Source organism: Juglans microcarpa x Juglans regia, chromosome 3S (assembly GCF_004785595.1).
Source record: "Juglans microcarpa x Juglans regia isolate MS1-56 chromosome 3S, Jm3101_v1.0, whole genome shotgun sequence".
In the NCBI taxonomy this organism is placed as follows: Eukaryota; Viridiplantae; Streptophyta; class Magnoliopsida; order Fagales; family Juglandaceae; genus Juglans; species Juglans microcarpa x Juglans regia.
In genome coordinates this window covers 18,011,239-18,034,188 of record NC_054599.1, presented here as the reverse complement: position 1 = coordinate 18,034,188, position 22,950 = coordinate 18,011,239, and the positions used below count along the sequence as shown (strand labels likewise).

General features: G+C 34.3%; 2 protein-coding genes and 1 non-coding gene across 3 annotated transcripts; 1 reads left to right on the top strand and 2 right to left on the bottom strand.

The window, feature by feature from the left end:
- Positions 1-10,348: 10,348 nt before the first annotated feature.
- Positions 10,349-16,890, top strand: LOC121258010 (chaperone protein dnaJ 16-like). The gene is made up of 11 exons (XM_041159328.1): positions 10,349-10,750; positions 12,143-12,266; positions 12,480-12,562; positions 12,713-12,824; positions 13,112-13,216; positions 14,479-14,529; positions 15,245-15,334; positions 15,410-15,518; positions 15,867-16,015; positions 16,094-16,147; positions 16,259-16,890. The coding sequence occupies exons 1-11, from the start codon at positions 10,614-10,616 to the stop codon at positions 16,472-16,474; spliced, it is 1,230 nt and encodes a 409-aa protein (XP_041015262.1). The 5' UTR covers positions 10,349-10,613; the 3' UTR covers positions 16,475-16,890.
- A 296-nt stretch (positions 16,891-17,186) lies between these two features.
- On the bottom strand, positions 17,187-18,902 carry LOC121258009 (peroxidase 31-like). The gene has a single exon (XM_041159327.1). The coding sequence runs from the start codon at positions 18,706-18,708 to the stop codon at positions 17,713-17,715; it is 996 nt and encodes a 331-aa protein (XP_041015261.1). The 5' UTR covers positions 18,709-18,902; the 3' UTR covers positions 17,187-17,712.
- A 1,712-nt stretch (positions 18,903-20,614) lies between these two features.
- LOC121258900 lies at positions 20,615-20,705 on the bottom strand. The gene has a single exon (XR_005939452.1). It is a non-coding gene; the product is annotated as a small nucleolar RNA snoR118 (small nucleolar RNA).
- Between the last annotated feature and the right edge of the window lie 2,245 nt (positions 20,706-22,950).

Genomic DNA, 22,950 nt, shown 5'->3' with positions numbered 1-22,950 from the left:
CTGCTCTTCATTTTCTCTTCATACGTTCATTTTATGCGACTCGTCAGTCAGACATCCAATCGTGTTTTAAAACTAAAAAAGCTAGTCACTTTCTTTTTGACGTCGTCTTCCTGCTCTCCTCCTTCCGAACTCCGCCGTTCTCCGGTGCCGTCTTTTAAAGGACTACTCGCTAAAGTTAAATAGAGTTGTGCGGCTACTTTTGAATGTCTAACTTAGGCAAATGCTAACAGGCCAGCCATTTAGCTGGTAAGGCTTGCTTAGTGCATTTTAGTCCCATTAACTACAACTTTTCCAACAACATCAGAAGCATCTCAAAGATTTTCCAAACGAAAATCACACAACAATGTCATCCAGTTATTGTGGACAGAAAATTTACACCTTCGTATCAAAGTTTATTCATCATTCCGTTGAAGACAAAATGCTGTACTGATCACCAATGAGTTTTTTAGCATTACAACAAATGAAGTTTTGCCAACATCATCAGAATCATCTCAGAGATATCCCAAAAGGAAAATCGGACAACAATGTCTTCCATGTATTGCAGACAGAAAATTTATTACATCATATCAAAGTTAATTCACTATTCCGCTGAAGACAAAACGCTGTAACAATCGTCAATGAGTTTTTAGCACTACAACAAATGAAGTATCGAAACTTGAATCTTATGCCTTCCAAGCAATATTTCGAAGGAAAAATTTAATCGTAAACGATTCTGCGTATTAATACACGCATTTATTCAATATGATTGGTCAAAAAATAGATTTTATTAAAAACAGTACTAATTTGAATTTAGAATATGAAAATAACAATATTAGTATGCAGATTGATACGTAAATTTACTTGTACATAGTAAAATTCTATTCTCAAACTTCAAAAATATATAAACTCATGAATTCGATATCTTTTTCTCACTTGAGATTTTTCAAGAGGTCATGTCAGCTTCGGTATAGTTATCACTCGAAAATGAATATCTCATTTTAAATTTAAAGAATTCTATGTATCTGTCACTATTAATTTTTACACTCTATATTTATAATTTTATTTTTTTCATAAATTACGAAGTGTGGGGTAATATATAATGACTGATGAGAAAAAAATTTATTTAAATTTATGTACCTACAAGGAACTTGCGATATTTGTGCCAGTTATAAGTAATTTAGATCGAACTTTTTACGAGCTGTCCTATAATAAGATTTGAAATAATGGAAGTATCTTATATTTATTATAATAGCAATGAAAAAAAAAAAAAAAGGACCATGCATGCGTCGTGAAGTCACGTGATGGAGTTCTAGGCTTCTAGCTTGCATATTAGTAACACAAAGGCCGGACCTTTGGATTAGCTCATTTAAGTAGTGGAGCCGAGCCAGTTGATTTCGGAAATTGGACTTTGAGCCCATTAGTTTATGAGATGGACCTCAATTGGGATCTACCGGCCAGTGATCTATCATAAACTATTAATAATATTTATAAACATTCTTCAAAAAACAAAAGTAATAATAATAATAATTATAAACATGCTATTCATTACCTTTTTAATTTTTATTATGATTTCGTTATTTCTGATGTAGTGTTTAATAATGAATAGTATTTCTTGAATAATAATTACATTTTGTTAGATCTTCCAAAACTAATAATAAATGATACTCTTTTCTTTCAACAAAATAATATTTGAATTAAAAAAAATGATATTTGCAGTCATAGAGTACGTAAGCACCACGCACTTTTTTTAAAAAATAGAGTAAACATGGGACTCATATTAAAAAATTAATTTTTTTAATAATAATTCCACTCTTTTTTTAAAAAAATGTCTCGTACTGGTACAACTCATTACTGTGCATTACTCTTGAATTAAATCAGGAAAAGACACAAATAATTAAAACAATGGAAATAACACAAGGTATCCATTCAGTTGGAATATGTTCCAATATGCCACTTTCGAGCTTCAAAGAGCTCATTTCACAAGATTAGAAGATTTTTTTGATCTATAAACTTGGTAATTTGCCGAGATTTAAAGTGCAAAGGACAAGAATGAATCTTTCTAATAGTTGAAGAAAGATTAGCATTCGACAAAATAGACGGACGGGGACGGGATGATCCATTGCCAGTGTTCCAACAGGAGAATCACATACAAGAATCAAATTTTATAACCTTAATTTGTATCATGAGGAACATTTTCTTGATTATCCGTGTAGAGAACGAGGCATGTGGTGTCACGTGGCTTATTAAAACAAAATTAAAATTAATTTTTAAAATAAAATAGAGTCCGAAAATATAAAAAGATGACAATTAAAACCTTAGATTCCCTCTACCCTTTTATATTGTGTTTATGCCGAAAAATTGCACAATAGACCATAATGGGAGAAAAAAGTCATTCCCGACCCGTAACAATGGTTTGGGCCTCGATCGGTATGGTTTGGAATCCGATGCGACTGTAAGGTGTATGTATGTACATCTATGATAGTGAATAGGGAATAAATGCATGGAAAATAAAAGAGGTGGAGATACACATATTTACATAGTTCGACATAATGTCTACACCCATGTGTCGTTCGGAGGGGATCCACTATAATATAATTGTTTTATAGTCTCTCATGATCTCTTTTCCTCGTTGTATAATAGAGATTATGGATCTATTTTCTGGTGGAGATCTCCTCTCTAGAGCTCTCGTCACGAGATTGAAAAGGGTGAAGGAGAAATTGTAGTAGCAGGCTAGAAGAAGTCCCTTGAAGTTGTCTAGTCCCTTCCTTTCTATCCTCTACCTCTTGTTCTTTTATATCACATCACATCTCTTTTATGCCGCATCTCTTTTTTTCCTATTGACACATTGTCCTTCTTCAACTTTTTCTCCTTCTTCCTTCTCTATTTTTTCCCACCTAATGAAACCTCCAATATTGGGATGGGCTTGGAAAGCCACTTTGAGCCTGAGATATTTTATACCCTTCTGTTTGTATTTTTAATTTTTTTTTTAATAAGTTATATTGCACCACTTATGTGGCGCCACATCAAGAAGGAAAAATAAATTATATAAATTATGAAGCATAATAACATTTCGTTATAGAGTTTAAACCAATATAAATTGATTGGTTATGCAGCCACCAAAGCCTGCCAAAAGCAACAATTGTAGAAAGGAAGAAACAAAGAGGAGTAACCTTACACAACATGAAAATATGAGAGCCAGGGGGACATTTTCCATACAACCCCATAAAAGTGCCAAAAGAAAAAGATTACAAAAAAAAGGCAAAGATTGACACAGTTTCTTAAACGGAAAACCTCAACACCCCCCAAAAATCCCACCCCCCCCCCCCAAAAAAAAAATATCTTCCAAATAAACAGTATAAAATGTGGATGACCAATGCATGAATGCTTATAACGATCACTGATCCAACCCAAAAAAGAGGTTCCAAAAGAAGGAGGAAAAAAATAAACTTAAAGCCTCCATAATTAAAGTGCGCACACAAATTTTATAAAAATGATATTTATATTCATAGAGTGTGCAAAAGACATGCACTCTTTTTAATAAAAATGAGTAACTCTAAAACTCACATAAAAAATTAATTTTTTAATAATAAACTCTACACTTATTTTAAAATAGAGTGTGACACTTACACAACGCATGACTATATCTACCATTAGCTTACAATAATATTCCATTCTTGTTTCCTTCTGACACCCAAAAAAGAACGAGTGGCAGATGAAAATTGAAAAGAGGTCCAACAATAAAAGATAAATAATTTATACGAGCCCCAAATAGATAAGTCTCGTATAAACATTTTGTAAAAAGTGAACTCTACCTTAAAAAAATGTAAAAAAAAACATTTATTTATTAATGTGACTCACTTTTTATAAAAAATTTACACGATACTTATTTATTTGGGACTTGTACCTTACATTACTCACAATAAAATAGCCTCAAAATAAGAAAAATATACCAAGACTTAACATGCCTAAATCCTAACAAAGGAGGCTACACATGAACTCCCTAATTAAAAAGGAGTTTTTTTGCCTTATCCTTCTTATTATACTTTGCCCCTTTAAAGATTGGCGCATGTGTGCTTCTATTTTCAGGTTTAATCCCATGTGCTTTGACTCTTTAAAGAGTTGTTTTAGAAGTTACCAAAACTAAAAAGTAGAAATAATAATTATTGTATACTACAAATATAACAAAAAAGAAAAATAACATAATCATAATTTTTATTATAAATTGAAAAAACAAAAACAAAAACAAAGACAAGACCAAAATGAGGCTCCTATTGTAGTTCCTTAATTGAGCCCTCCCCCAACATAAAAGCAAAGAAGAAATGGGGAAAAGTAGGGCGGTCTAAAATTAAAAAATGGGGCTTTAGTACCAATTTTGCACCGTCAAGAGTTTTTCTTTTTCTTTTCTAGTCAGAGTCGAACTTGTTGTTTGGCTAACTCCGACTCCACCTCTGGCTTTAGCGTTTGACTCTGAATCTGACTTTTACCTCTAACTTCGATATTAGTATATATAAGTTATAAAAATATGTATTATTTATATATTGATAATATATACTCATATAAAAAATCTATAACTTTTATAGTTAAATTCAATTCTAACTATGTTAGTATGTAATAATTATTAAATAATAATATTAATAGACTATCTAGTATATGTACACATTACATATCATAGTATCACTTGTAATTCTAAAAGATGTGATCACCAAGCGGTATATCTCTTGAAATGACACCCTCTTCTTGGTGATGGTTCTCATGGGGTGATGGTTAAGGAAGTATCAAGAGATACATCCTTTAGTCAAAAGGTTGTGTGTGACTTGTGAAGTGTTAAAAGACACAACCTTTTGATTTAGTCAAAAGGTTGTCAATTCTTAAGGTTGTGTCATTTGCCAACCATCGAGTTACCAATGGTTGTACTATTTGTCAACCGGTGCATGATGACCTATAAATATGAGACATTGGTGCACAAATTCATTCACTCATTTCTCTTTGTCTATCATTAACTTGTGGGACAAGTACCCTCACAAGAGTGTCACCATATTGTCAAATTCTGTTTCGATTTGTTCTTCATAATTCTACAGTGATACAAGAGTTTGGTCATGTCAGAGGAGATTTTTTCGCTCATTGTGAAGACGATAAATAGATAAATGCTTAGTTTGGCAACCACAATTGCATATTATAATCATCTTCAAAAGCTTGAAAATTTAAGAGAAAAACTTTTTCAAATCAATGTGGGAGGATTAGAGTATCTTGAAATTTTTTAAAATCTTGTAAGTTGTTATAATATTAAAGAAAATTATTAGAATATTTTTATACAAAAAAATAATATATTTTCTAATTTTTCATCGCCCACTGTCACTATTCCGGGGGTCAGCGAAGTTGATCACCGCTGCCGGAACTGGTTAGACTCTTTTTGGTCCTTTTCTCCAGCTTTTGGGCTTTTTGTAATTTTTATTTTATCAAACATCGAGAAAAGCAAAATCCAATAGCGTCCATAACGGCGAGAATGCCAAGTATGATTCCATTTTTGTCTCATGTATTTGTTCTTTTTTCGTTTCATCGAATATTTAATTTAAGAGAAATATTTAGCTATAAGATTTTTTTATAAAAATAAATTTATAAATAGATATGAGTTAATATAATATTTTAAATTATAAAATTACTTATAAAATAGATGTAACGTATTACATAAATTACGACATATTATAAATTTACTTTTATGAAATATTTTTATAATTATAGACTTTTTTTTATTCTTTGTTTGTTTCAATCTCAAGTTCTCAACTCATCTCATCTAATCATTATAATTTTTTCAGATTTCTACATAAAATAAAATAAATAATTTAAAATTTTCAAATCTCAAAATAAAAATAATATTAAAAAATATATTCTAATAATATTTTATTCAACTTTCACATTTGATTCCAACTCATCTTATTTATAAAAACAAACTAACAATATAAAATATATATTAGTGTCTAGGTTCAAGCCGCAGTATATGGTTAATTATAAGGATACACGTCTTTTCTTTCCTATTTTTAATTCAAAAATAGTGATGTCGATACTCATTTTGGTTCGATAGAACAGATTTACAATACAAATTTCCTACCATAATTAAATATAATTTGTTCGATATGACCAATGACCAATATTACATGTTGATCAACAAGTCGAATCGCTTATTTCTTTACTGTTTTCTTTCCCCCAACAGTACTAGAACTGGCACGCCAGGCTACTCATTTTAGTCAAATCAAAATCCTCCACGTTGCCACATATGACATCTTGCCTTTTGATTTTCAAATCAAAATCCCAACAGTAACGTTACTTTCTCCCAACATATTTCACAAACTATGACATTTTAAATAAAAAATAAAATTGTTTAATTTATCCATTAAACACACCAATAATAAAGCGAATCGCCAATTTACCCATTAAACATAATAACTAATATCAAAATATTTATATTTCCTTGTTTTTTAATATTTATAATAAATAATATATTACATGCCATCACGTAGATAACATAACAAATGCATGCAAGGACATGCTTGTTGGTCTCTTTAAATTTATTTTTAATAAGATTTTGATAAAAAAAAATTATAAGAGTAATACTAAATATAGTCCTCGAATGTCTAAATCTAACGTATTCTTTTTTAAAAAAGTGGATTTTACTATTACAAAATTAACTATTTTAGTTTTTTTATGTGAGTCCTAAATTTATTCCTTTTTTTTTAAAAAAAAAAGAAAATTACTTAAAGTTTGTACACCTTATAACTAGAATTACAAATATCATTTTTTAAGTTATAAAGAGTGGATAAAATATTTTGGACACATAAGAGAGTAAAGTTATTGTAAGTGGCAGGGTGAAAGAATTTGATTTAAATGAGCGCAATGACACATCATAGTGGGAAAAAGAAAAGAGGAAAAAATTAAGAGGTTCGACTTGTAAACAAGCAATATTGGCTAGAAGGGATAAAAACCCCCAACCCAATAAGCTAAGCCCCACAACAAATAAGAAGCCAAACTCACTGCTAAATGATCCATTCGGCTCGACTAGGAGCCCCACAGGGAGTAAGAAGTCCATCTCACTACCCAAGGGTCCATTCGGCCAAGCCAAGAGACCATCGAATTGGTAAAAATGAAGATTGAGGAGAGATGATGAAGTTCTGACAAGATTTGACAAATGTAGGCACTATAGACACAGGTCGAGAGGTTGTCGACGTATCAGTTAGAGACTCACGCCACATTAATTACCTTTCTACGTTACGTCACATTAAATGCTCAAAGCAAGCCCCAGACACTCATGAGTTGTGGCTGCTGGAGGATGTGTGGGAGAAACCACCATCACCCACGTCTTGAGAAAGGAAAAGGCATGCGCCGCTGATAGGGGTTGAGAGGTCACTGACGTATCTATCAGAGACTCGTGTCGCATTAATTACATTTCTCCAATATGCTACGCCCCATTAAATGTTTTCGATGGCCGGAGTATGAAGGTGATAAGACTACCACCTGACGATACGGGTCGAGTTGCTTCCCCATCCCTTGTATAAAAGTGAACCGCCATGTACAAACTAACTCAAGCAAAAAACTTCTATCCAAACTCTAGAAAACTAACTTAGGTACCAGGGGATTCTTAGACCACCCCCGAATCCTCTTTAAATTGTGCTTGTGCATAAAAGAAGCTATACCCGGATTGTTCGAGGAGATCCAACTGCACATGCAAAACACGTCCTAAACACTAGCCGTTAGATTTTATAACAAGAAATGTACTATTACTTTTGCACAAAAGGCAAGTCATATCTAATATTATTATTTATAATTCAACAAAACTCATCTCAATTTACAAAAATTATAATCTCCTTTAAATAACTCTGAACTGTCGTGACCAAACAGAGTAGGATTTATTATATTTTTTAACGACGGACAAGACTGAAAGAAATAAAATTAAAAATTGGAAAAATAGCGAAAAAGGATTTCTTGAAGCATTAACTGCCAACTGCCAAAGTTCTGGTATGAGTATTAATTAATAAACAAGATCCTGCCGCCGATTTTATAGAAATCTCGATTTTATCGTGCATGGGAAGAACCGTTTCGGAAATTCTTAACCCATGATGAAAGATGGGTTTAGAACCATATTCCATCTAGGGAATTCAATGTCTGACAAAACAAGGCTGTGAAGATAGATGGAGACGATTATTCTGTAGAATACTACCTGCCTTTTGAAATATGTTGAGCCTAAACCTTTTATTTATTTATTTTTTTAAACGCTAATTCCCCATTTGATTATCAAGGTTGATAAGGACGAATAGAGAGAGAGGGGGGGAAAAAAACAAAACATTTTTTGGTAATTCATATTTGCCAATTAATTTACATACCCAACCTGCCTGAATAGGTTGGTATTTACGTATAATTTAATAGACCACTTTATTTATTGCATTACTGATATGGAAAGCTAATTATATCTTTTAAAAGAATATTTATATTTTAAATAATTTTAATAACTATAACCAATATTTATATATTTGATCATTGACTCATAACTCATTGTTTATACTTGAAAAGAAATCAAACACCTTCCAAGGAGCACATTGAGACATTAAATAATATGAGAAATGATATTTACAGTCGTGGAGTGCATAAGTACTATATAATCATTTTTGAAAAAAAGAGAGTAAATACGGTACTCATATAAAAAAATTAATTTTTTAATAATAGACCCTATTCTTGAAAATGATTACATGGCGCTTGCCCACTCCATAATTATATCTAGCATTACTCAAATAATATATATTCTTAACTATGATTTTCAGTGACATTAATAGTAGTTTCTTAATTATGGTTAAAAGTGAAACCAAAGTTAATGATTTTGTTACTCAAGTTCCTCTCAAACTTTCTTAAGGAGAAAAAAAAAATTATAATATATTTTGTGATACTAATAATCACACTAATGAGTTGATTCATAAATCACACTGATAATCATATTTGGATAACATTTTAATTATGTTTTCTAATATGACAACGGTCCCCTCTAATTACATTAATAAGATGAGATAGTAATCTTTCGACTTTTGAGTTTGACAACTTTAATTACTTATTTGTATTAAATCATTTTTTAATCCTATGCTCATTGCTCACACAATATTAAATCTATTAACTATAAATTAAGAAATAATAAAATCTTACAAAAATAATCTTATACTATGATATAGTTTGATAGGATATCTTATTGAAAAGACAATTATTTATTAAAAATCTATTAAATTAAGAAAAATATTTTGACCACTAAAGAGATTATAAAAATAAATTTATAAATGATTAGATTATAAAGTTACGACAGTTACTGGTTTAATTTTATATAATCTCTATTAACTTTTTTCTTAAATGAATGGATACTGACAAAAAAAAAATATATATATATATATATAAAAGGATAATAATGAGTTGTACCATAAAAATCAAACTAATAATTATCGACACCGAAAGAGCAACAAGTTGTGAACATGATAAGGTGATTGGAGCTTGAAGTCAAGTCTCAACAAGTGTCGGTCCAACCACTGATTGCGGTTTCAATGCCTTACCTTTTTGGCATTCATCATTGCCTAAATCACTCAAATCCCATATCCTATGCCTTAAGTAGGCACTCCCTATTTCCCATCTATATATAAAACTCTCTTTAATGAGTTTGTAATCGTAATTAATAAATAATCCATTTTAAAAATATAAATATTTTTATTTTTATTTGATATAAGATATTTTAAATATTTTTATAAGTTAATTATTTAAAAAATTTTGTTGCATATAAGTCGGAATGTTAGCACATCACTTATAGTAAAACCTATTATAATTTCAAAAAAATTAAAATATCAATATTTTTTAGCATAACCGATATATAAAGTTTTTACTGTATTGAGTGTATAAAAGATAAGACTTACAAATAGTTATTCTCTTACTTCTGCTGTCAATGGATCTATTGATAGAAATGGATGAATGGATAGATTTCTTAATTTTTAAAATAAATCAATTTATTGCATTTTTTAATATTTAAGAAAAATGCATCTATCGATACAAATGATCAGTCCATCTAGCATTTCTCGTGTAAATATGGATTGATGTTATAGATAATAATAAAATTTAAGATAATATAATAGTGTTATTCTAAAAAGGTTTTTACTTAAAATTATAATATTAAAAAATATTTAAGAAAATAAAAAATAAAAAATACATGAAACATGCCCGATTTCTATTCACAATCTATCTTAATTCATTTCAATTTATTTCACTATTATTTATTATTATTTATAAATTTTAACTTACAAATCTCATATTATTTACGACTCATCTCAATTCATTTTCGAATCCAAACGTCTGGAGCCTCTCCTCAAATTTGTCGTCCTGCTGTTTCTTTTCTCTCTCCTCAAGAGCTTCCACCTTGGAGGTCCATGGAGTTTCTCTCCCTCCTCGCTGTGGTGTCCTACTGCTTCTAAAGCTGCCATTATTCTCCGATATAGTTCGTGGAGAATAAGTGATTATATAGAAAGAAACTACGGCTCCACGCTACTGGGCTTTCGTGAATTTATGGGGGAGTTTCGGAGGGATTTATAGGGGGTTTAGCGCAGGATAACTGATTGATTTGAAGAATGCCGGCGCACAGATCGAAGCCAGAGAATCATGAGGAGGCCAAGCCGCTCCGGCGGGACCCTTACGAGGCTCTCGGCCTCTCGAGGAACTCCACGGATCAGGAGATCAAAAGTGCTTACCGAAAGATGGCTCTTAAGTATGTTAGAACTTCTTATTTCAAATAATTTTGAGCTTATTCGGCATTATTGGTTAGTTTTTTGTGGGGATAAGTTTGAATTATTACCATCATTATTTATTGCTCGACTTCGTGGGAGTCGAATACGTCAGTGTTGGAGATTTGGGGTTTTAGAGTCTTTGAGAGATTTTGTTCTTTAGAATTTCGGAGTGGGTATATCGGAGGCTTTCTTGTTGTCGTACATTTGTAAGGCGTGATTGAAATGTAGATTTCCTTAATTTCGCACTTGAATGTCAAACACATATTAGTTATACGTGTATAAGAGTTTTGCTAATCATTACCGAAGGAGCATGGAAGCCAAAGGAATGATTGTTTTCAAATCAAGTGATGCCATGCTCCGGGATATAACAGTTTAGCGCTGCCCTGGTAATTGTATATGAGAGGCATTTTATGCAAAAAGGACCAGATAGGATGCTGGTTTAGGTTTGATACGGTTTAGATTTGTCGAGACTATACGAAAGATGACAGGTGTTGGCGATTTGTGAGAGGTCAGTAAGAAAGAGACGTATAAACTTGACTCAACTCAACTTAAAGGTCAACTACACATATTAGGAAGAACTTTGTCACTTATCTGGAGTTCGATGGTCTTTTGTAAAGTAACCTCTGAAAACAACTCATTAATTCACTATAGTGGCACTTCATCGGACAAGATGTAGAATTTAAAGGTTAGCAAACCCCATTGGAAACTTCTATTGGAGATTTCATGATACAAAACCTCCTCCAAGTAAGCTTCTTGTTTCCTCACACACTAACGATAGATTAATTGCCCTATGTGGTTTACCTTTTGAAGTCAAGGGGTTTTTGGTCTAGTTTTTATTCTCAGGTGGATTTTGGTAATTTTTTAACTGTTGTTATTTGGTTATATTTTACATTTTCTACATTTTGCATTGCCAATATTTTGCTTGGATGGTATTAGCTTGGGTGATGCCAAGACTCGTAGTGGACCTCCTAGCTTCTTGGAAAGCCATTCAGGGTAAATCTCAGATCGCCTCAATATGGAAGATGGCTCCAATATGCTTATGGTGGTGTATTTGGAGGGAGAGGAATGAAATCTGTTTTGAAGATCAAATGCAGTCAATGGATGAGCTTAGAAATTTGTTTTTCAATACTTTACTCCATTGGTCGATTGTAATTGATTTTCATAGCATGTCTTTTCATGAATTCCTTATAGCTATAAACTAGCATGCTTAGGCGTTGCTCTTGTATATGTTTTGTATACTTGGGCTCTTACCTATTCATTCGATCAATAAAATCTTGTTTGCCGATAAAAAGAAAATATTTTGCAATATTCTTCTATTGCTCCATTTCAATTTGGTTTAGATGGTCAAAAATGCTAAAAGTATGCTAATTCAGGTACCATCCTGACAAGAATGCAAATGATCCTAAAGCAGCCGATATGTTTAAGGAGGTCACCTTTTCCTATAATATCTTGTCTAATCCAGACAAACGGCACCAGTATGACACGGCTGGTTTTGAGGTGAGATATTAATGATAGTTGTTTATATTGATAACTCTCTTTGGTCCAGGAAGATCAACTGTGTTCCTACCAGGGTTACAATGTTCATTCTGAGGTCCTTTTGTTACTGAAAAATCATTTTGCATGCAGTCATTGAGACTCTATTAATCCACTTTTATCCTTGGCTTGCTTTTGAAATCTGATGGGGAACATGATTTGTTGTTCTTTACCTAGGCTGTTGATTCAGAAAGCCAAGACTTGGAGCTAGATCTGTCAAGTTTGGGAGCTGTGAACACCATGTTTGCTGCACTTTTCAGGTATGTTTCTGTTTTTCTTTTTCCTTCTCATTTTTATTTGTGAAAAATAAAAGTTCTCAGTGATTTTCATGAGCTCTATGCATTAAGTTTGATTGTCACTATTTTTACTCATCAACGAGAGTGTCATTTTCACTATTTTCTACATGGCAGTAAACTTGGTGTGCCAATCAAGACCACTGTGTCAGCAACAGTCCTGGAGGAGGCACTTAATGGTATAGTCACCATTCGCCCACTTCTGTTGGGCCAGCCTATATCTAAGAAGGTGAGCTATACTTATCCCTGTTGAGCCATTTAAAAAATTTCCATTTATCGCTTGAGCGTGTGAGAAGCACATGTTTTTTTAATAAACGGACAAATATCATTTTTTAACTTGGACTTTTAAAAAAGCATGTTTTTGTCGCATGCTTAATGGACACTTGTTACTTTTATAGATGGGTTGAAGGAAGTTTCCTCCAACTCAGTTTGGATGAAAATTCTATCCTTTATTTTTCAATCAGCTGCGGTGTTGGCATTTTAATCTTTTCTTAATATTTTTTTTTTATTTAACAGGTCGAGAAGCAGTCTGCTCACTTTTATTCTGTTACAATAGAAGAAGAAGAAGCTCGAGCGGGCTTTGTATGTCGAGTGCAATCATCTGACAAAAGCAAATTCAAGGTTAATAAGCCCTCTGGCATCCATATGCAATGAAAATTGCATGTTTTGTATTCAATTTAATTGTTGCTTTTGTGGTTTTCTTTCTACTCTTATTCAAAAAATTATTGAAATAATTTTTTAAGCAATTCAGATCACTTCAGTGTGGTCAAAAGTACAGAGGAAATAAAAGGCAACATATTTTCTTTCAGAACGTGAGGCTTCCATTGTTCCAAACACATCAAAGTTTGTTTTTTTTAAGCACATCAAAGTTAAGTTATTATTGCTTTGACATAACTCTATTCAAAGTTTTGTTATCTAGAAGTTCAACTTGAATGCTAGCAAATGTTCTTTTGTTTACCAGTTATGGAACCTTAGAAGCATAATCCAGCAGTTTTATTTTATCAATCTCTCTCTCAGATTTTGATTTTCTAATAGGGTAGAGTGGTGAGCTGCATGATCTTGGTTCTTGCTTGCTGATAGACCACTTATGGTCACAACCTCAAAACTAGACTGTTGATTTCCTACCATCTTTGCTGAAGCTTGAACCCTTCCTTTTCTATCCCTTGGGCCCTTTAAAATGAATTGATAAGACCATAAATCAGCCCCAGGATGATTTGAACTTCTGTGATCAATTCAGTTTTTACTTGTTAAAAAAAAATGTCCTGTGACTGCTAAGTTTTGGGTCTGGTCAGTAGTTCCACAAATGAGCCTGCGAGGCAGTCTAGCTTATGTCTTTAATATGAATGTACTGCTTTTAAATAACTGAATATATAGCGCTCAACTTCATTATCTGACTGCAAATTTCACTCATTCAACATGAGAGACTGTAACAGAGGCATGTATTTTGTATACTTCCCACACAGTTGAGGTGGTGGTACTGCAGTCTTTTTGTCATGATTTCTTGAAAATGTCAATGATCTGGGAATTTCCTCCCTCACTATGCCAGCAGGGAAGAAAATAATATAGTGGTCCTTTCCCAATTACTTTCCCTGCTTATATAGTTTTTACAAAATGTCGAGTTCTGCAATTTTAAACTCTAAAAATCTGTATTTCTTGATTTGTTAACTTTGATTCTACCATTGCCTTCGGAGGATTATAGTTTATTTTATTTGTTTAGATATTTTTGGTGAATAATAGACAAACAGTATTTTTAGGCTGATTTAGCATTTAGGGAATACCCTATATGCTGTGGATTTAGCTGAATACTAGTATTTTCTGTTTGTGAATAACCATTACTTTTGGTACTAATATTTTAGTTTTTTTTTTTTTTTTTTTTTTCCCAGTTGTTGTACTTTGATCAGGAAGAGAATGGAGGATTAAGCCTAGTGCTGCAGGTATTAAGTATTTTATTCTCTCATTTTAGCTGGTTGAAAAGTTAGAAATCTCTGTTTGAGTTTTTCCTAACGAGCTTTGAACCATAGTTATGCAATTGACAGATGAGAAGAATTTCTTTTATCTGTAAACAAGAATTGAAGCATTGGGGTTTACATGCATGATTTCAATTCTTTGAATTTAGAGGATGTGTTTGTGGCTCTGTGTCTGTCTGATCATAAGTTCTATCCAATTTATCATTTACAACTCTTGTATGTGTAGATATTATTCCCTCCCTAAATCTGATCTAACACTAATGAAAAACTGTCCCTTTTCTCTTGAAATAGATAACTTTATACAGGAAAAACTACCTAGCAGAGAATGCCAGCATCTTAATCCAAAAGTTGTGTGTGTCAGACACACACACACACACACACACACACACACACACATATATATATATATATATAGAGAGAGAGAGAGAGAGAGAGAGAGAGGGGATAAGCACAGGTTTGCAGTGCTTGTATTTTACAGCTGTACTGCTGTATATATACCCACACACAAACATCATAGGGTTATCATTTGTGGTCTTTGATGGTTCTTTGCACAATCTTCGTACTGTTGCATATATCTTTTAGGACCTTGATGCACAAATTAGCATCTTCTTATGCTGTTAATATTGACATGGCATACAACAGTCTGTTGCTTTTGTAAAGTTATATATAATTATCTCTGTAGGAGGACAGTGCGAAGACAGGAAAGATAACATCGGCTGGAATGTATTTTCTTGGTTTTCCTGTTTATCGGCTGGATCAAACAATGAATTCGGTGAGCTGATAAATATACACTTCAACTTGTAATTTAGATTTTTTTTTTTCTGATTTTGGATACTTTTGGCACCAGATGGCTTCTGCAAAAGATCCAGATGCTGCCTTCTTCAAAAAGCTGGATGGGTTTCTGCCATGTGAAATAACTGAACTGAAGGCTGGCACCCATGTATTTGCTGTTTATGGTCAGTTAGTTGGTGTGTATTTGATTAAGCTTATTAGGTTATTTGACTACATAGGAAACCCTACGGATTGGCTCAAGTGTTAAGGGCCTTGGTCTTGAGGATATGCTCCACCTACGTCTAAAGTTCAAACCCTTTGGTGTCAACAATTTCTTGGGGCCACGTCCCATAAATGAAAAGCCAATGATTTACGTAGTCCGCGTGATGTGGACGAGGGAATAACCGGGTTAAAGACCTGTTGAATTTGCACGTCTCTGAGATTTCTCATCATAAAAAAAGAAGGTTATTTGAGTAGACATGTCCTTGGCTGAACCTGACGACCACTTTCCTCTTTTGTTGTATTTATTCCAGGTGACAACTTTTTTAGAAGTGCAAGCTACACAATAGAGGCTCTTTGTGCGGCACCTTGTAAAGAAGAGAAGGAGTATCTTAGAGCTGTAGAATCTCAAATTCTAACAAAAAGAGCTGAAATATCAAAATTTGAAACTGAATACCGAGAGGTCGAGACTTAAATAATCATTACATATGGCTTTATAGTTACCCTTCTTTTTGTTAGTTTTTACGTAAAGTGTTGACAGGTTATGGCACAATTTACGGAGATGACTAGTAGATATGCACAAGAAATGCAAGCAGTGAGTTTATTACGCATAAGCTCATTTAAAAAATGACATTTCAATACGTTGATAAATTCTAATAATCACTGATTTTGTTTTGCTTGTGTTTGTTGTGTGCTGGTTGTGCAGATTGATGGCCTTCTCAAGCAAAGGAATGAAATACACGCATCATACACTAATGCTCCAATGAAGCAGAGTACCAGTAAGAGAAAGAACAAAGGTTCCTTCAAGGAGGCCACAGAAGATGGTGAGGTCAGAGAGAAGAGATCTACGGTAAGGGGTCATCCTAAGAAAAAGAAATGGTACAATATCCACTTGAAGGTTGACAGAAGAAAGCCCTGCTAGTGCTGAAGAGGGTAAGATTTGTAACTATGAATTTTTCAGTTAAGCAAATTCAGGTAGTCTGCACTCAAATTTTTGTTGTGATGGGTTGGCATCTCCACAAGAAAAGTACCATGCCAAGCGATTGCAGCAACCTATCGTGTTGATCCTGGTGATTATGCTGGAATGCTCCATTACTCTAGCATGTCAGGTGTGACAATAACTCGTTAATGTAGGAACACCCCACCCCACCCCCCCTTCCCCACCTCTCCTTTTCATTTCCTTGGCAATTCTTGTTCTTTTCCTCAGTATCCTTGGTCTTCATTCCTGTAAATCGCCTAATTTATTCACGAAGTTCATTCCATCAACTTGTTGCATCGGATGTATTTTGCGATTAAAGAAATGGGAAAAAAATATGAGATGAGATTTCCTGCTGCTAAGTCACAGGTAGTTTGTAGCAAGCAATTGGATTTCAGTTGTTTTTCCCGAATCTGTGGTTAATTTACTGTAGTTTACTCTGGTGATCAGGAGCTGTTTGGTTTTTGTGCTTATTCAGGTTTAGAGGCCCCTCGTTGAAGGTATGATGCTTTTCATTTTAATGCGCTTTGCCTCGGCCATTCTCTTGTGCATCTATAAATTAAATATTATAATTGCATTGGAATCAAAGACTTTTATAAGTCTCTTGTACAATTATTCATTAATTTAGATGTATGGGTGGTCAAGGTGCATGGTATAAGCAATTATTCCTTTGTTTAGTCTCTTGGTATTACGATCACAAGAAAAACAGTTGTATAAGTAAATATCATCTATTCATGATCTCTGTGCTCTGTGGCATAATGCGTATAAAAAATCCAAAAATTTGGAGCGCCAAACAAAGTTGCCTTATCTAAATGTCTATGCATTACCCAAAAACAAAATCCCAAGCCAACAAAACCTTATAATGGTCATTGCATGCCTCAGTTTCACTAAAACATAACGTTGCACCTTTTGTTAATAAGATTAACACTTCTAATCCGCTCCTAATTATTAGATAAGGATCTTCTTCATTTTAAGTGAAATGGATGATCATATCCACTTAGTGTAAACATGGGGTATTTTGGTCATTTACTTGTCAACATGATTTGCATCAATGACCAAAATACACATTGTTTTACCCACTTTAAAATGGAGAGGATCGGATCTTATTCCTAATTAATTATATATGCTTCTATCACCATTTAAAACCAAAAACAAAAACGAAACAAAAAAAAGAGTGAAGGATTTCAAGCTTTAAGAGTGTTGAAAGCATCGCATCTATGCCGCACCTCTCCAAGACTTCCCGTCTTCACATCAAGGAAGCTCAGTTTTCCCATTGCCTGGGCGAAATCTTGAAAGAACTTGGTCTGATTTGCCGCGTACATGTCTACAAACGGCTTCGTACTCTTGTCCACCGCAAACGTCTGGTCGGAGTCCAGCAACCCCAACCCTCTCTGCAGATTTACGTAGTACATGTTATCGAACTTGTTCGGCGTCATCACGTCGTTAAAAGCTGCCATGGTTGGGTCTATGGTGTAGTTCGCGCAAAGACTCCTCAATCCCTTCGCGAACTTGGGGTTATATGCGGGGTCGTACTCCGAGGTCTTGCTGAAGTTGAAGATTCTGTGGCTGAATTGATTACAGTGACTGAACCCAATGGTGTGTGCTCCGGATAATGCCACCATTTCTTGGACAGAGAATTTCTTGGAAGCGAAAATGGAGAGAATCTGAGACAATGGCATCGTGGGTTTGGCGATGTTGCCTTCGACGTGCTCGGCTTTTGATACAAAGCTGTCTTTTCGGCCGAGGAGGACGGGGTAGTTGGGCCCGCCAACCATGACGATCAGGTCACGCGTGGCGGTGGCGAGAATGTCGGAGCAGGAGACTATGCCGGGGCATTCGAGCTCGAGGGCGGTCTTGACTCTGGTGATGAGGTCGAAACCGTCGCCGGCGAGGGAGAGGTTGACGTCGGCATCCCGCTCGGCCTTGTTGAAGGTGTTGGAGGAGATGAGGAGAGAGGCGTCGCAGCCTTCGACCATGCAGTCGTGGAAGAAGAGGCGGACGGTGGCGCCGGCGGTGCTAGGGGCCCTGAGCTGCTTGTCGTTGATGACTTGTTGGATTATCTGTGGGAACTTGGGGCATGACTTATCGTAGTAGTTGACGGTGAGCTGCGATTCTGCGAGGGGAAGAAGGCTGATCAGAGAAGGAAGAAGGAAGAGAAGGAAGAGGAAAGGCAATGCCATAGATAATTAGAAAGTCAGGGAGAAAGTATGGTAAATTGGAAGGGAAGGGAAATGGCGGTGAAGGGAGGTTTGTGGTATAATGGTGCATGCCGGTGAAAATGGCAAACCACGGGAAGTTCGAACGCGTGTTGTGGAAGAGAGGATTTAGAGGAGGGATGTATATATTTAGAGAGAGAGAGAGAGAGAGAGAGAGAGGTGATTTACGTATGTGCGCGACTCTCTTTTGCATAATTGCATGCCTTTATTTGTGCGTACATGTGTCCACTGCATTTGGTTACTTTCAAGTGAGATCTGCCAATCATTAGATCTAGTTTCAAATTCTAATATGATTGACTTTGCCTTATTACTCTCCAATGCAATAAAGGTGGGGGAAGTTGAGTCATCTCATTCACTTCGTCTTGGTTATCTCAATCTTTAAAATTTAGTTAATACGTAACTTTTTTACTTTTAATTAATCATTTAAAATTTAAAATCTATATTAGATTAGTTATCATATTCTCTAAATAATAAAATATTATTATTTTTTATTATTTATATTTCTTTAATTATTATTTATTTTTAATTAATTATTTATTTTATTTTCATAATCTCCAATAACTTCTAACAATCATATTTATATTCATTTTTACAATCCAATAATCTATAATATAACAATTTCATATGTAAATAAAAATCTCATATGTACAATCCAACATTGTCAACATTCCCTTCAATAACCCAACAATCCAATACAAATTTGCTTGCACACAAATCCAACACATATAATAGTCACAATCCAACATTGTCTGCTATATCCCATAGAAAAACTCTACATTCATTCGCCTAGTGTAAGCGCCGGGTAAGCGTGGGCTGATCGATGTGGTAAAAAAAAATCCAAATGCACTGTTTTGTCCCTCTCTCCCTCCCTCTCTTAGTTTCCACCGCATTTTCACTTTCCATTCCTACCTCCCTTGAAGTCGAAGACCACTTGAAGCAGCATCTCCCTCCCTCGAAGCCACCCTCCCTTTGTCAACCTCCCTTCGTCTTCATTTCTATTCCAAGCTCCAACCCATGTACAGGCATACCAAATTGAATGCAAGAATATTGGAATTACACCAAATTTTATTGATTTGCATGTTATAACAAAACTATAAATGCACTCGACAAGTACATAATCAATATTTGCATAAATGAACAAGAGTATAAGCGAACCAATGTGTCCTACAAACTCAATGTGAACAAAGCTACTCCACCAACATGATTTCAACGAAGAAAACTCAAAACCCAATACATATATAGATAATTCACATCATAGTAACCGGAAAAAATAAAAGAAAAAATAAATAAAAAAGAGGACTTTGTAAGGTGTGTGTAACTATGGGACAGATCAAACTTCCCCAATTTGTAAGAACTAAGAAGAGGAAAGGTGGGAGTTTCAACGGCCATTTTTAATGGCGTATTCTTCTTCGGCTCGTGCACTTCTACGTTGCTTTCCAATCTAGTTTCTGCTTTCAGAGAGAAAAGAAATGGTATTTAGACGAGCAGGAAAATATCCACAAAATGACTCACAATCCCAGATGAACATGGCGAACCAGATCAATGTGGATATCAATGAACCAGATCAGATGAGTAGGAAGATGAAGAACTAACACGAACACGAAAGATCCACACAAACACAAACATGATCAAACGAAAACCCACATGAAATCTAGCCGAAACCTCTCTGAAAGCTAACAAGCTCTGTTTAGTGTAAAAGTTTTCTTTCTTATTCTTCAATGAAAGGACATCAAACAACGTGCAGATGAAATTTAACCTTTTATTTTTTTTAGCTGATGTGGCATTAGCGACTTTCCACAGTTTGCGCCCAACGACTGTATGTAGAAGAATTATACCCCATATAATCCAATACTGCCTGAACAAAGGGACAACATTGGATATAGCTTTCTAGGGTTGCTTTGTCCATTAATAAAACAGTTGATAATCAACTGCTTAGAGCCCACTGCATATTCATCATCTTCATGGATAATCAACTCGACATTATCCTTTATATACCAACATAGAAAATGATTGGATAACAAGAATAATAAGTAAGCCACCAATCGACCCAAACCTAGGATTGCAGTTAAAAAAAAAGTCATTAATTAGAAAGCATATGCTAAGATAAAAAAACAGAAGGGGATTTGACAAGGTGTTATTCACTGTGCTTGGGAAATGCTATTAAGGCAAAGTGACTCAACTCCCTTGCACAAGACTATGCCTATTATATACTCCACAATAAGAATGGAAGGAAACACCCTCAATCTATGGGCTATCAAATCAAAGGCATCCAAATAAGAGGCATATTTGAATACATATAGCACATACAGATATATATAACATCCGAATAAGAGGAAACACCCTCATTGCCTGCTATAATCCAACACTTCCTGCTATAATATATAACACCCAAAATATAATCCAACATATGGTATTGCTTCACAACATGTTTCATCACTTGAACCAAAAATATATAACACCCAAAGTATAAAAGTTTTGTCGGCATAACATTCACATATAGTTGTTGCCCACAGTCACAAACACCCATATTTAAAGTCCAAAATAACAAAAAGCCACAAAATAGCATAGGCAATAGTTGTTGCCCAGCCACATGTATTTCAACCAAATGTGGCTACCCAGCTACTAAAACCAATTGTAAAGTGTTTAACTACAATATTAAGTGGATAAGCATAATCCTAAAACATTACACCAACAAAAAGCTACATATCTTCAAAAGGTTGAGATGGAGATGGAGATGAAAATTGCTTCCTTGAATCCTTAAAAATATCTTTTTGAAGATTCAAGAAATACTCTTGCTGCATTCCATTAATGGCAGCAAGATCCATCTTCATTATCTCTATATCGATCTTCCTTTTCTTCATATCGTTCTTCCTATTTTTCACCACTAGTAATTCAGCCCTATCAGCATTCAAATTGCTGACCGCTTGTCTTCTTTCAAAGATGAAGATGACTCTATTATTTCTCATGCTAGTTAAGGCCTCAATAAATTCAGCATCGGCAGATTCTCTAGCCTTCCGTTTTCTTTCCCTTTCTTTATCAACCTTGTTGCCTAGAGGTCTCTCAGAAATTACCTTTATATTGTCATCTATCGTGTCATCTCCTAGTGGAGTTGAATCCGCTATAGCTGGGCGTTTCCTACGTGGTTTCCTTCTCATTGACAATATGGACATATGTTACTGTCATTTTGGTGTCTCAATAGACACCAACAATGTTCCATGTTGTAAGTGGCTTTCTCAATCTCTTTATACATGATTTTAACTCTTTCGATCTAAATATACAAAGTAGTGAGAATGTGAGAAGAGAATTTCAGTAACAAATTTTAGAATTGATGCAGTTAGAAACTCATACTTTGTCCTGCTCAGTCACATCACTTAGATGCAATGATTTTATTTGGGCTACAACAACACAAAACTTATTTGTACATTTTTGGATCACCAACCATCGATTGACCTCGCAAAACGATTTGCCATGCTAGGTTTTTTATACTCATTGTAATAATCGCTAATTCTCTCCCATATTTTTGAAGATTTTTGATCCGTCTCCCGTATAACATCCATGCTAATGTTGAGCCAGGCCGACACAAGGAGATTGTCCTCCTCTACGGTGAAAGGCACACATCGTTGTGTTTTCTTTCTAGGTGGCCTTTTTTCACCTTCCAATTATGTTGCTTGGAGTACAACATTATCATGTCTGCTAGCTACTGGGGTGCTGGAGATACCTTGTTCACCACTTTACAATAGAGTGGTAAAGAAGAGATCTTCATCAAATGTGGTGTTCATTTTTTTATTCAAGTATAATTGTACAAAATCAGATCTAGAATCATAAATCCACTGAGTTGTAAAAATAGATTCTGTAACATCTATAAGCTGGATGCTCAGTAATGGAAACAAATAGCAACTACTATAAACACCCAAACAACAAAAATCAGATGATTGCATTTAGTCTAAGACATGGAGTGTTTTGACGTCATAATATTTATAAGAAGGATTAGATTGGCACCCAAACAACGAAAATCAGATAAGAGAATGGCACCCACGGATCACAGAAGAGAATAAAATGATTTCTCAAGTTAAGGAATGATTAATATTGAATAAAACTCGATATATCATCCCTCAGGCCCTTAAAAGTAAAACAAAATAGAAGCTCATAAGAAACTCATCTCTAGGCCCCTAAGATTCTAAATGCTGAATGAAAGTTTTAAAAATC

Excerpts from the sequence above, each read along its gene's own strand:
- LOC121258010 (XM_041159328.1), top strand. The coding sequence starts at position 10,614 with ATGCCGGCGCACAGATCGAAGCCAGAGAATCATGAGGAGGCCAAGCCG. Across the intron at positions 13,217-14,478 it reads CTGACAAAAGCAAATTCAAG|TTGTTGTACTTTGATCAGGA; the intron begins GTTAATAAGCCC and ends TTTTTTTCCCAG. Across the intron at positions 15,335-15,409 it reads TGGATCAAACAATGAATTCG|ATGGCTTCTGCAAAAGATCC; the intron begins GTGAGCTGATAA and ends TTTTGGCACCAG.
- LOC121258009 (XM_041159327.1), bottom strand. The coding sequence starts at position 18,708 with ATGGCATTGCCTTTCCTCTTCCTTCTCTTCCTTCTTCCTTCTCTGATC.